The 13,437-nt window shown below is 41.7% G+C and overlaps 1 protein-coding gene across 1 annotated transcript in view; it reads left to right on the forward strand.

Annotated features, from left to right (window-relative positions):
- The window catches only part of FOXP1 (forkhead box P1), a 759,404-nt gene that overhangs the window by 687,499 nt on the left and 58,468 nt on the right, over window positions 1-13,437 (forward strand). The window contains exon 13 of the mRNA XM_006158051.3: window positions 10,687-10,791. Within this exon, the coding sequence (XP_006158113.1) occupies window positions 10,687-10,791 (105 nt within the window). The remainder of the gene's footprint in view (window positions 1-10,686; window positions 10,792-13,437) is intronic.

Below are 13,437 nucleotides of genomic sequence, written 5' to 3' on the forward strand. Positions count from 1 at the left end.
CCCACCGGGAATGGCCATTGGTCATGCCATAATCTCTAACAATCCCTTCTCCTCCATGTTCTCTTGGGATTTGGGAAAGCATGAACACACACCTCTTTTCTAGGCCACCAGGTCTGGAACTTGAACTGCAGAGTCAACCATGTGGAATCCAGTGCTTTAAACTCCATACTACCAGCTCACCTTCTTCTAGCTATTTTAAAATAACACAAAATTGTCACTAACTCTAGTTCCTCTACTGTGCTGTAATCCTCTAGCATTCATTTGTCTTATCTAAGTGCAGATTTCTGTCTATTTCCAGGTCTTCTCGACCCTCCCCACTTCCCTCCCCTTATGAGCTATGGGTATCTACCATTCCACCCTCCCTTTTTGTGCATGTAAATCCTCCAGCTTCCACCAAGGAGAATGTGGCATTGTCTCTCAGTACCTGGTTTATTTCAATGTTTTGGCTGGAAATGGGCAGTCCCTTACCATCCAGATGAAGTGTGAGGCCATGATAGATCTAAGATGGGAGAGTTTAGTGGCTTACACTGTTATTGGGTGGACACGAAGAAGCACTTGCCACATGGACATGAGACCAAAGGATGGGAAAGATAGCATGTACGAGGAGAGACTTGAGTAACAGGGAGTTGAATGGGCAGCTCGTCAACGAGGTGTTTGTTATCAGTGTTATCCTGGGTGCAGGTGTCAGGGTCAGGGTTCCATAAATGCTGGCTTAATGGAAGAAGGTCCTAAATGGTGGGAAAAAAGAAGGTGGCCATCAGAGAAAGATGGGGGTACAGAACAGCTTCTAAGTGAGCAAGGAGATTGGATGTGCTTTTTGGCATATGGCTTTGCATTGGGAGAGGATGAAGTGGAAAATGAGAACACTGATATTCCTTGCTGGAAAGCATAGACCTTACTCACTCATTTGACCCATATGCATGGTACATATTCCTTATTCATCTTTTTTTTTTTTTTTTTTTAAGGTTTTTACAATAGGGAATGTTTGCTTGTGCTGGCTTAATGGAAGAAGGTCCTAAATGGTGGGAAAAAAGAAGGTGGCCATCAGAGAAAGATGGGGGTACAGAACAGCTTCTAAGTGAGCAAGGAGATTGGATGTGCTTTTTGGCATATGGCTTTGCATTGGGAGAGGATGAAGTGGAAAATGAGAACACTGATATTCCTTGCTGGAAAGCATAGACCTTACTCACTCATTTGACCCATATGCATGGTACATATTCCTTATTCATCTTTTTTTTTTTTTTTTTAAGGTTTTTACAATAGGGCATGTATGCTTGCCAGAAAGAGACACAGAGAGGGAAAGTGAGAAATCACTCCATAGGGATGGCCACATCGCAATCCCTTCTCTTCCAGCCTCCTCTCAGGATTTTGGACACACACACATGCACACGCACACACACACACACACACACACACACACACACACACATATATACACAAGCACCTGGTGTGATTTTCAAGCTACTGGGTCTGGGATTCAGACCACAGTCAGTCATCTGGGAGTCTAGCACCTTACCCACAGTTTCACTTGCTGGCTCTCCTTATTCATCCTATCAGTTACTAGATGTGCTGTTTATACCTACTCCCTATCTATCTGCATATTCTTGGTAGACATTGGTGGAGGTTTTACCACCAGGCCAAGCTCTGCTGTGACTCCCTCCAAGTTTTCTAACAAGGAAGGTGAGGGCAGGGCATATGAGGGAATTGCAGGATTCCTGTCACGTCACTACAGTTGTAGTGACAAAGGAAGGCTGTACTTAGGTCACAGAGCTCTTCACCATCCCTGTATAGAAAGAGAGCTGGCCCTCATTAAAAGGTGAAGTTATTCTCCATTTATGTGTTAAGCAAAGAGGTCCAACAGAGCTTGGGAAAAGATTTTTCAGCATACAAAGTATCAACAGGATCTGGAAAACAAAGTTGCCTCTAGGTACTCATTCTTCTAAAAAAGTTCAGTTGCTAAGATTTTATTTCTCTTAAAAATTTGTGGGGCCAGTAGATGGAGTGATTAACTGCTGGCAGAGTGATTAAGTTGCTGGACTCCCACAGAACTGCCCCCAGTTCTAGTCTCAAATCCAGTAGCTTGAAAATCATGCCGGGTACATGTATGTATGTGCTCAGGATCCTAGGAGGAGAATGGAGGACAAGGATTTGTGGTAAAAACCTCTAAAAAAAACATTGCTTCTGCCCCCACCCATTAAACCTTAAAAATTATGTTAATAGTTTAATATAGTTTCAAAAATTGTTTTATAATTTAATTACAAATTTTTGTTGAGAACATGAGCTGTATGTTGGGGGAAAATAAATCCAGACAAGTAAAATAATAATAATAAAAGACTCTAGCTCTTACGTTTATGTTCATAATTGATGACACAGGAATACAGCCATAGAGTGTTTTCCTCGAGTGCTGCTGAGGCAACATTCAAAAGAATAAAGTTGGATCCCTGCCTCACACCATATATAAAAAAATAACTTAAAAATGGATCATACCCCTAAGTGGAAGAGCTAAAGCTATAAAATGGTTGAAGGAAAACAAGAATAAATAAAATCCTTATTACCTTGGATTAGAAGTTCTTAGATGTGACACCAAAAGCAAAAAGAACCAAAGGAAACAAGTAGATAAATTGGCCTTCGTCAAAATGAAAAATTTCCGTATTACAAAGTACACCGTCAAGAAAGTGAAGAGACAACCCAGAAAATGGGAATAAAGATTTGTAAGTCAGGGGGCAAGTAGGTGTCATGCTGGTTAGGGCACTGGGTTCCCACATGGCCAGCAACAGTTCAAGTCCTGAACCTGTTAGCTTGCTTTCTTACTCCCCCTTACCCTTTCTCTTTCGCTCTCTTGTGAGCACATGTGCCCTATATCAAATTTAACAAATAATACTAATAAATAAAATCAAATACATAATTTTAAAAGATTTGTAAGTCATGTATTTGATAAGATATTTGCATCCAATGTGTATGTATTTCTCATTTTCTCTCTCTAATGTATGTATGTATACATATTTATATGTATACATATACACATGACATACGTGTGCGTGTATTTAGAAATACGTATGCTCTCCTACAACTCAACAGTTGCCAGTTAAAAAATAGGTGGAGGCGAATACACATACAAGTGCCCAAGATCCACCAGGCTAGAGGATTGGAGGAAGGCCATCAAGGGGTGACCAGACCCTGTGGAGTGTACTCTTCTCTCGCTCTCTCTCCCTCTCCCTTCTTCCCCCCGCCCCACTCATGTGTGCATGCACATGCTCTATCGTGATTAAAGAAAAAAATTTTTAAAGGAGGTAAAGAATATGAATAGACATTTCTCTAAAGAAAATGTACAAACGGCCAACATACTCATGAAAATAGGATCTGCAGCATTAATCACTAGGGAAACGCAAGTCAGAAGCACAGTAAGGTACCACTTCCCATCCATGGAGATTACTGAAATAAAGACCTACAACAACATGCCTTGGCAAGGATGTGGAGAAACCAGAGTCCTTAGACAGTGCGGACGAGAACGTCAGATGGGACAGCAGCTTTGGAAAGCGGCGTGGCAGTTCTGCAGAATGTTAACCCTAGGCGTACCCACATGACCTAACAATTCGAGATATATACCCAAAGGGATCAAAATCACGGTCCTCAAGCAAGTGCATTGATGCCCGTCGTCTTAGTGGTTCAGCGCACTGTGGCCAACATGGGGAAACGGCCCAGATGCTCCTCACAGATGAACGTGAAGGTGAAATGTGCTGCGTACCTACAGCAGAAGAGTAGCCATAGAGAGGGACGAAGTATGGGGACCAGCAGTTAGCGTAATGGCTATATTGCTGGACTCCCATGTAGTCGACTGCGGTTCACATCCCAGACCCGGTGGCTTAAAACTCATGCTGGACGCGTGTGCGTGTGTGCCCAAGATCCCGAGAGGAGAACGGAGGAGAAGGGATTATCGGCATGGCCATCCCTCCTGCGGGGGTGATTTCTCACTTTCTATCTCTCTGTCTCTGTCTGTCTGGAGAGCGCACACGCCCTATAGCAAAAACCTCTCCAAAAAAAGAAAAAAAAAAAAAGAGAGAGAGGGACGGAGAACTGATACCTGCCACAGTGGGGGTGAGTGAACCTCCAAAGTGTCTCACTTCATGAAAGAAGCCAGACGCCAGGGAACACATACTACATTGGATATGATTCTGGTCCTGCAAAATGTCCAGAAGAGACAAATCTCTGGAGACAGAAGAATGAGTGATTGGCAGGGGATGGTGGTTGAGAGGAAATGGGAAGTAGCTACCACTGGGCGAAGAGTTTGTTTTGGGGGGTGGATAAAAACATCCCAAATTAGATTGTGGCCGACAGTTACACAACTCTTTTGAATGTACCCAAAACCATTGAATATACCCTCTAAATGAGTGGATTGTATGGCATATGAAGGGTAACTGTGAGACTTTAGGAACAGAAGTGTATTCCAAGATGCTGAGTATTTAGAGAAATAGGGACATAGTCTTTTTTTTTTTTTTTTTTTTTTTGAGAGGTTTTCACTATAGGGCACATGCACTCGCCAGAAAGACAGAGAGACAGAGAGACAGCGAGAAATCCCCCCCCCCCAAGGGGGATGGCCATGCCGCAATCCCTTCTCCTCCATTCTTCTCTTGGGATCTTGGGCACGCACGCACACGCGCCTGGCATGAGTTTAAGCCACCGGGTCCCGGACTTGAACTGCGGTCGACTATGTGGGAGTTCAGCGACATAGCCACTACGCTAACTGCTGGTCCCAAGGGACATAGTCTTCTGTAACTTAATTTATTGAACAACGTGCCAGTGACATAAAACAGTTTCTAATTTTGATATGAGTTTTATCGGGATGTCCAGAGAAGGGATAAACTTTGATGGGCAAGGTTGCTGCTTTTGCTAGCAATGAATTAGAAACTTGGAAAGGAAGAGGGACCAGCAGATGGCATAGTGGCCGTGTCACTGGACTCCCATGTAGTCGACCACGGTTCAAGTCCTGGACCTGGTAGCTTAAACTCATGCTGGGCGCATATGTGTGTGTGCCTAAAATATGGAGAGGAGACTGGAGGTGAAGGGATCGTGGCATGGCCACCCCCACCCCCGCCCCGGGATTGCTTTCTGTCTCTCTGGCAAGGACATGTGCCCTATAGCAAAAATCTGTCTCTCAAGGGAAAAAAAAAATGGAGAGGAAGAAAACAGACACATTTGAAAGGGGGAGAACAAATCGAGGGAGATAGATGGGAGAACTCGGGTCTGTGCACATGAGAAGCTGAGAAAGTGCCTTCAGAAAGGGAAATTGGCAGTTTGGTGGGAGGAGATGTCTTGGGCTTTGGAGAGGTCTCTGATCTTTTCTTCTCTTCCAGAATTCCTCTTCTCTTGGCCACCACAGGGGGACTTAGTTTATAGTCTGATAGCATCAGCACCACCAAGGACTATAGACTGAAACTTGAGAAGTAGTTCTTTTAGTAGGTGAATTTAATAATTTTGATTTCAAGTTTTAGTTAAGCTGTGAACTTGGATATGTAATGGCGAAGTCACCAGTTAGGAGCCAGAGCCACTCTTTAAAATCTCTTTGAGGGTTAGTGATCGAGTGAAGACTCTAGCTGGGATATGTCAGTGTAGAAAAAAATAAATAGAATAAAAATATCCTACATAAATGTCACTGGGAATGACACCATCATACCAGTGTATGCATAAAAACTGTGGAGTATCATGTAATGTCAGGAATTAGTATCGGATACATTGATTTATAATTACACTGTCCAGGGCCACTGGTCTTTTCTAATCTGCAATCCTATTGCTAGTATTATGTTAAAATTATATTTACATTTGACATATTAAGGTTTATCAAGAAAAATTTAAATCAACTGGCTTTTCTCAAATACATACTACCTGTGTTTCTTATAACTGGAATAAGATGGGATAGTAGAAAGTGTCATAATGGCGTTCTCTCAGGTAGCTTTGCACAATTCCAATCTTTACCTACAAGAAAATAGAAAGAAAGAAAAAGGCAAACACTGATTGAATGCATATTCACACACAAGTAAAATGGGATGATATAGTTGGTATCTGCTCATTAAAAAATCAGTGGTGTTTATTGAGCCATGCTCTATGTGAGATTGAGAGTCTGTGGAGATGGGTAAGCCATCTCTGCCCCTAGGCATATTCCACCCAGGAATTTATAATAAAAACCACTTTATGAAACACTTGACCTGAATTTTTAAGTTTAATTTTGGGGCAAGCATGTTAAATCCCTTAGAAACCAAATGTATCTTTATTCTCCACTCATCTTGGCAGCTTTTAAGAAGTTACACTTTACACATTGGCGAGTTACCCTTGAACAATTTATTGCAATGATCAGGTTCATGGCTGTATCTTACCATCAGATATTCAGATAGTCATTTTCCCACTCTCTTTCCTTCTGTAAATGTAGTTGTAAGTTAATTCAAGTGAAAAAAAAATCATTTTCCTCAATTTTTTAACTTTTCTTGTCCCTTTGGCCCAACCCAAAAGGCAGTAAGAATACAAATGCTGTTCCAGTCTCTGAATGGAACAGAAAGCTCCTTCAGAGGGGGAGCTGCTGTGGTCTGACGGTGCTTCAGACGGTGGCTGCGGAAGGCCGTAGTGAGCTCAGAGAGGCGTGCAGTGAGGATGTGGCACTTGCCAAGTCGTCAGGGCAGTTGCAGTCTGAAGGCTGACTCACACATAGCACTTGACTTTTTTTTTCTACTCCACACACATACAAAAGATGAACGGTTGCACAGCAGAAATTTTCACGATGTACAATACGAAAAGTGTAAAGGATACAAAAAGAGTGAAAAACTCAGTTTAGCCATCACTTTGCCTTCCATAGCTGTTGTTACTTTCTGAAATGTCTTTCTGGAGGAATTCTCTCTTTTTTTTTTTTTGAGAGTTTTTTTATTTTGTTATTTATTTATTTATTTTTTTTGGCTATAGTGTGCATGCGCTCGTTAGACAGATAGACAGAAAGTGAGAAATCACCCCCCAGGGGGGATGGCCACACCGCAATCCCTTCTCCTCCATTCTCCTCTTGGGATCTTGGGCATGCACGCACACGTGCCCGGCGTAAGTTTTAAGCCACCGGGTCTGGGACGTGAACCATGGTCGACTACATGGGAGTCCAGCGACGTAGCCATTACGCTAACTGCTGGTCCCTGGAGGAATTCTCTTCAGGCCAGCCTGATGTCCTTCTACTCCTGGTCTGCTCTCATTGCTGCCAAAGCCCAGCAGAGTGAACGCTTCCTATCCAGGGTTCCACATCTGCAGATTAAAGCTACTGCCATGGATCAAAAATATTTAAAAAAGGAAGAACAACAAGAAACAAACAGTGCACATGAAAGCAATACGTATAATGACTGTTCACATAGCATTTACAATGTACTAGGTATTATGAGCAGCCTAGAGATGATTGAAAGTACACGCAAGAGTGCGAGTGCTACGCTACTTTATGTAAGGGATTTCACCTGAGCATCCTGGGATGTTGGCGGGTGTGGGGAGGGTGCCCTGAAACCAGTCCTAAGAGACAACTGCCCTTCGTTCCGGCAATTGTATATTTACAAGTGTCCAATTATATGTTAAAATGAAAGGAAGAAACAATGCTATGTGTAGTATGTTTTCATTTTTGAAAAACCGTAGTAATACCTTAGAAGAAAAACGTAGAGCAGTAATCTGCCTATTAACGGTGACCCCTGGGATGGGGCTCTTTGGCGTAGGGTAGGGTAGGGTAGGGTAGGGTGGGCTAGGGAGGGGACTTCCTTCAGTAGTTAGCTCCAGCTTAGGTGAACTTTTAAAAAATAAGAGCATACAGTCTTTTCTTAATGAAGAATATCGTTTTAAGTAAGAGGCCGGTGTCAAGAGGTCTTCTGAGTGTGAAGACACGACCTCGTGTGTGAGGAGTGGGAGTGTCCATAGATTTCCATACAGCCCATTGTCCTTCTGAGGCCCTGGGGAGTTGTCGGTCTGTCTCTGCTTTGATACCAACTTGAACTACTAACTCATCCTTAGAGGAAAGTAGTTTTCTTTCCAGCCTTGAATTCTTCACAGATAAGCTACCCAAGAAACAGGAGGCAAACCTGTTAGATCCTCTTTGTTTTATTTCTAGTCATAAATTCCTCTCTCAAATGTATATCCTGTTCTTCCATACTGCTGCTTTTAGAAGACTCGCAGCCTAACCCGCACAGCAGGGTGGCCGTGCGGAGTCTGAACTAGTATTTATTTTGTGTCCGAACTAACAAGGCTCCTGGTTTCCATGCTGAAGAATCACACGAAGTGCATATAGTGGCTGAGAACGTTCCTGGCGTGTTGTGTTTCTCGAGACCCTACTTGACACCATGTGCATGTGAATGTGAGGTCTTAGTACTCACAGATGGCGAGATTCCCACCGGGATGTGCAGCCTGGTAAACTTGATTTTCAACACTGTTTACGAAAACAAGAAATGTAAAGAGAGTCTCATCGTCCACCGTAGAGGGATGGCGAGATCCATCGGCACATAACGAGAGAAGACGGTATTCAATGGACTATAACCCTTCAGTAAATACGGTTTTTAAAGACTAGTTGAGAACATCAGAATTATCGCCAACGTAATTTTAAATGGGAAAGAACGATATAAATCTTTACACCCTAATTTGTTTAAAAGCACGTTTGTGTATTTGAAGGTGATTTTTTTCTTGGACTTAGTTTCCGTGTTTTTCCGTAACAAAGGTATGGTAGCTCTTTCAAAATTAATTGCCAAAGAGAATAACGTTTAATTTTAGGTATTTCTTCCTTGTAAAGCTGTTGATAAAACAATTTTCTTTTTAAATGTTTTTTTTTTTTCTCTCAGGTTATATGTGATTATAGTACTGGTGAAAGATTCTTAGTTTCTAATATTGTCAGTAATTTTTTAAAGTTTCATTTTTCAAATCATGTCTGTTTTATTCATGAGCAATCTGAAGATGAACACGGATAGGCAGTCATTATTTCCTTAGGTCCGACAGACTTTTAGCCTCTTAATTGCTTAGAGAATGTCCTGTTGGTGGGTTTTATAGATCTCCCTGTAGCTACCTTAGTTCTTTTGTTTTATTATTTTCTTGTATCAGGAGTGCTTTTTTAATACTTTTTAAAGTTATTTTTCTGTTTTTTTTTTTCTTTTTTTTGGAGGGAGGTCCCCAGATTTATTTTGTCATTTTAGGGAATAATAGCTTATTATTTTCAAACTATATTAGATTTTGAATAAAATCGCTCAAAAGCCATGGGGAGACCCAATCTTAGATGAGCTATTGGTCTGTGTGTATGAGTGTTCACGATCCATGCTCCTCAGTGTACGAGTTTATAATATTCTCACTGCGAATTTATGACCTCATGCATCAGGGACATGTGGCATTAGTGTACATATGCCATACGAATGTGAATAAATAAAATATATAAACGCACATCCTAAGGGGAAGGTGTAAAATCCAGGCCCCTCGTGTGTGCACATACGTGTTCAGAGTCAGGTGGAGGCAGTTGCAAAGTGGCCCCTCCGGGAAGAGTGTGCTTGAGCATGGATCAGAACTCCCAGCGTCCGTTTTACCCTTGTGTCTGGTGGAAGCCAAGGCTGTGGGAACAGCTGTGAAATCTGTCTGAAAGAAGTCTGGATGCAGAAACCTAATAGAGAAAATATTTGAGAATATGGTTCATCAGCGAGTGCAACAGATACTCTTCCCAGCACCACATGGCGCAGATCAAAGCTCCCCATGACTTGGATCTGTGTGGCCAGATCATTACATATTGATTGGAACCCCACTGGAGGATTAACCCTTCACGTTCATGCCAACTTTCTTCTCTCTCTCGGTGTTGGTTATTTTAGGACTGTAATCTTCCGGCTGCTATTAGCTTCCCCCCCATCCCCCCAACCTAATCATCTAATTGGATATATTTGTCTTTCTAAATGGTCCTTTTATTATTATTCTAAATTATTTAATTGTACTGTTCTTTGCTGGATAAAATTAGTGAAAAAATGATGTGATTATCTGAACACAGTTTCTGGGGAAGGGAAGAGGGGGAAATGTATAATAGTTTGGGAAGAAACTCTATCAAGAGAATCTCAAAATCAAGGGCAGATTTTCTAATTTTCATTATGTAGATTAAATGATAAGTTCTAGGCATTTTAAAGACTCCTTTACAGTCCGAGAGCTTTGCCTCTAACAAAAGCTTGTCAAACACTTTTCATTCAAACATGTACATTTCTATCATTTGACCAAACACAGAAAGGTACAATTTTTACTCTCATTTGTAAAAAAAAAAAAAAAAAAAAAATAGAATGCAGATTGGGCCAGACAAATGGCATGGTGGTTAAAGTGTCTGGACCCTACATGGCCAACAGCACAGTTCAAGTCCTGGACCTGGCTGCTTGGGAAATATGCCGGGCATGTATGTGTGTGTGTGTGCCCAAAATCACAAGGGGAGACGGGAGAAAGGATTTTGGCGTGGCCATCCCCCCCCACCCCCCATATCTTTCTCTGGTGAGTGCATGAGCCCTATAGCAAAAACTTAAAAAAAAACAAACTGATTAATTAGTAAAGGTCATGGGAAAAGAAACTCACCCATTTTCAGATTCACATTGGTCAGCGTGACTTCTCTTGCCTCTTGTGTGGTCATCAAGTTGGGTGGGTCTCGGCAGCTAATTCACTCTGCTGTCTTTTGGTTTGTCCTTGCAGTTTGCCTCACGAGGAGCACCCCCATAGCCACCCTCTTTATGGACACGGTGTATGCAAGTGGCCCGGCTGCGAAGCAGTATGCGAAGATTTCCAATCATTTCTAAAGTAAGGACGACTTTGTTTTGTTCTCTTCTTTTACACTTTCCACTGTTCATGCCTTTGGTTCTCGGGTGCCTTTTTCATGCAGAGTTTCACACCACCCTGTGAGAGTGGGCACTAAGTTGCAGTGTCATAGAAACAGTTACAAAATCTATTGAGGGTTGCACTGAAAGTGAAAAACCTACTTACCAGGGCAGGAACAATCATAAGAGCCTCTGTTTACCCATTTTATTTATTTATTTATTTTTTCAGAATGAGAGTGGTTTTTCTGATAATATTACATTTAACAGAATGAGAGTGATTTTTAAAATAATCCCAATATGAAACTTGCAATAAAGTAGGTTTTTAACCCTTATTCATATCCCTGTGTATTAAATCAGTGACATGCACACACTGACTCTAATTTTTAAAAACTGGTGTCCATTACAGCCAACTGCAGCTTGGTGATTGGGCCCCTGTGTTATTATACACGTGACTCTATAAACAGAAGAAATGGCTGCTGAGGAAACGTTACCCTCTTGATTCTTATTTTTCCATATTACTGTTGACTTTAGTTCAGATTCTTAGCCTTATAAGGAGAATGGAGTGAGTTTAATTTGTACTGTTAAAGTATGACTAAAACTGGGGTCGTCCCACATGGAGCTAGAACACTGGCAAAGTCTGTAAGTAAATGATACTGTGTATCTTTTCCGAGCCAAAGTGGAATGCCTCTACAGTGTATCTCAATGTTTCCCTTACCTGTGTTGTCTTGTCAGTTAAAAACATTTTAGTCTATATTGCCCTGCATTTTTGATATCGCATAAATATAGTCATAATCTCATTCAGTCATTGAACTGAACACATTGCCCTGTGTGTCTGATACTGACATGTTTTACGTGGATACCGTGTACTAGTGGAACATGCTCATAGCTAGCCTCTGTCCGTCCAAGTGCTCCATGATTTACAGATGGGTACTGAGGACTGTTTGGCTCTAGTTACTTCCTCTCACTCAAGCCCCGCAGAAACAGAGGTGAGCTGCTGTAGGTCTTCGGTTTTATGTGGTCTTCATATTGTTAATAATCTCTTGTCTGTCTTTATGAACCAGGATACAAATATTGTAGTGAAGCCACCCTTAGATAGGTCTGGTGTCACCTGCAGTTGGCTTTGGAGAAAATAACTTCATGGTTAATGGAAGTCTATGAATCTATTTCTTAGTCTCTCAGCTTCAGTTTCCCTCAAGAAAATTATGTGGTCATTGAAAATTAAAATTCTTAAACTTTTTTCTTCTTTTTTTTTTCTTGGAGAGGTTTTTGCTATAGGGCGCATGCACACTTGCCAGAAAGACAGAGACAGAGAGACAGAAAGTGAAAAATCACACACACACACAACCCCCCTACCCCACCCCAGGGGAGAATGTCCACACCACAATCCCTTCTTAGGATCTTGGGCATGCATGCACACGCGCCCGGCGTAAATCCAAGCCACTGGATCCAGGACTTGAACCGTGGTTGACTGCATGGGAGTCCAGTGACACAGCCATTACGCCAACTGCTGGTCCCAAAATTCTTAAAATTTTTAAAAAGTGATGTCCAAAATTGCTTCCAGATAGCAGCCATTGGGAGCAACAATGCTTTATTTAAGATAAAGCAACTATATTTTTCCAGGTATTATGATTTGAATTAGTGATACTGGGTTTTGTTCTCTTTATAAGCCACTCCTTATAATATCTTTTATTTTTTGATTTTTTTTGCCTTATGGTATTTATATATTGAGAGAGAATGAGTGTGGCAGAAACCACTTGTAAATTCTGTTTCTTCTCCTTCCGCACAGTGCTAGGGTTCATAAATACCTTACTGCCAATTTCCCTGAACTATAGAATAGCCGAGAAACATCTGTAAATACAAGTTATGTTTATAAAGTCTATTGAACAATAAAATTGCTGTTGACACTTGTGGTAACACGTGTTAATTTGTGAGTCAAAAAGGAAAATGGCAGTGTCCCAGTTTGACCCATTTAAAACTTTTGTTAGTGGCCGAAGTGTTTCTACCCTTGTAATTCTGCAGTCATAGATTCACTTGTTATATGAGTTGACAAATATATATCAGTCACCTAGGATAAGACGGCAGGTCACAGCTCATACTAAAGAAAAGGATCTAAAGATCATGATAATTGAGGCCTAGACTTGAATTCCTGGTCAGAAACCCCTTCCTCTTCTAAGGATAGTAGGAGGTTGGCTCTTGTGTGGGAAGTGGCCTCTCGGTTATTTTTTGTGGTTTTGCACATGGATGACACGTTTTTAGTTCCTGTTTGCTCAGTGGCATTGGACTGCCCACTGCCAACCTGCAACTGCCACTTGGTTATTTCCTAGTCCTTAGTTATTGCCTTCCTACGTGTCAGGAGATTTCGTGAGTTCTAAAAACCCAACATAAATTGTCGAAAGCACAAGAAAGAGAGAAAAGATGGAGGGAACTAATTGGCCCCTCTTGCTAAGAAGACCAGTGCTGCAGCTGACTTACGGCATGGCTGCATCTGGATGCGTCGGAAGGTTGTTAGAGGATCGATTGTCTGCCAGGCCTTTTTGTCTTCTCTGTTGCCTTCATCCTTGAGCTCCAAGAGGAACTGAAGGGGACAGGCTACATGCCATAGGCTTATCAGTCCCACAGTGCATCTCTT

This window comes from Tupaia chinensis, unplaced genomic scaffold, assembly GCF_000334495.1.
Source record: "Tupaia chinensis unplaced genomic scaffold, TupChi_1.0 Scaffold000570_1, whole genome shotgun sequence".
In the NCBI taxonomy this organism is placed as follows: domain Eukaryota; kingdom Metazoa; phylum Chordata; class Mammalia; order Scandentia; family Tupaiidae; genus Tupaia; species Tupaia belangeri.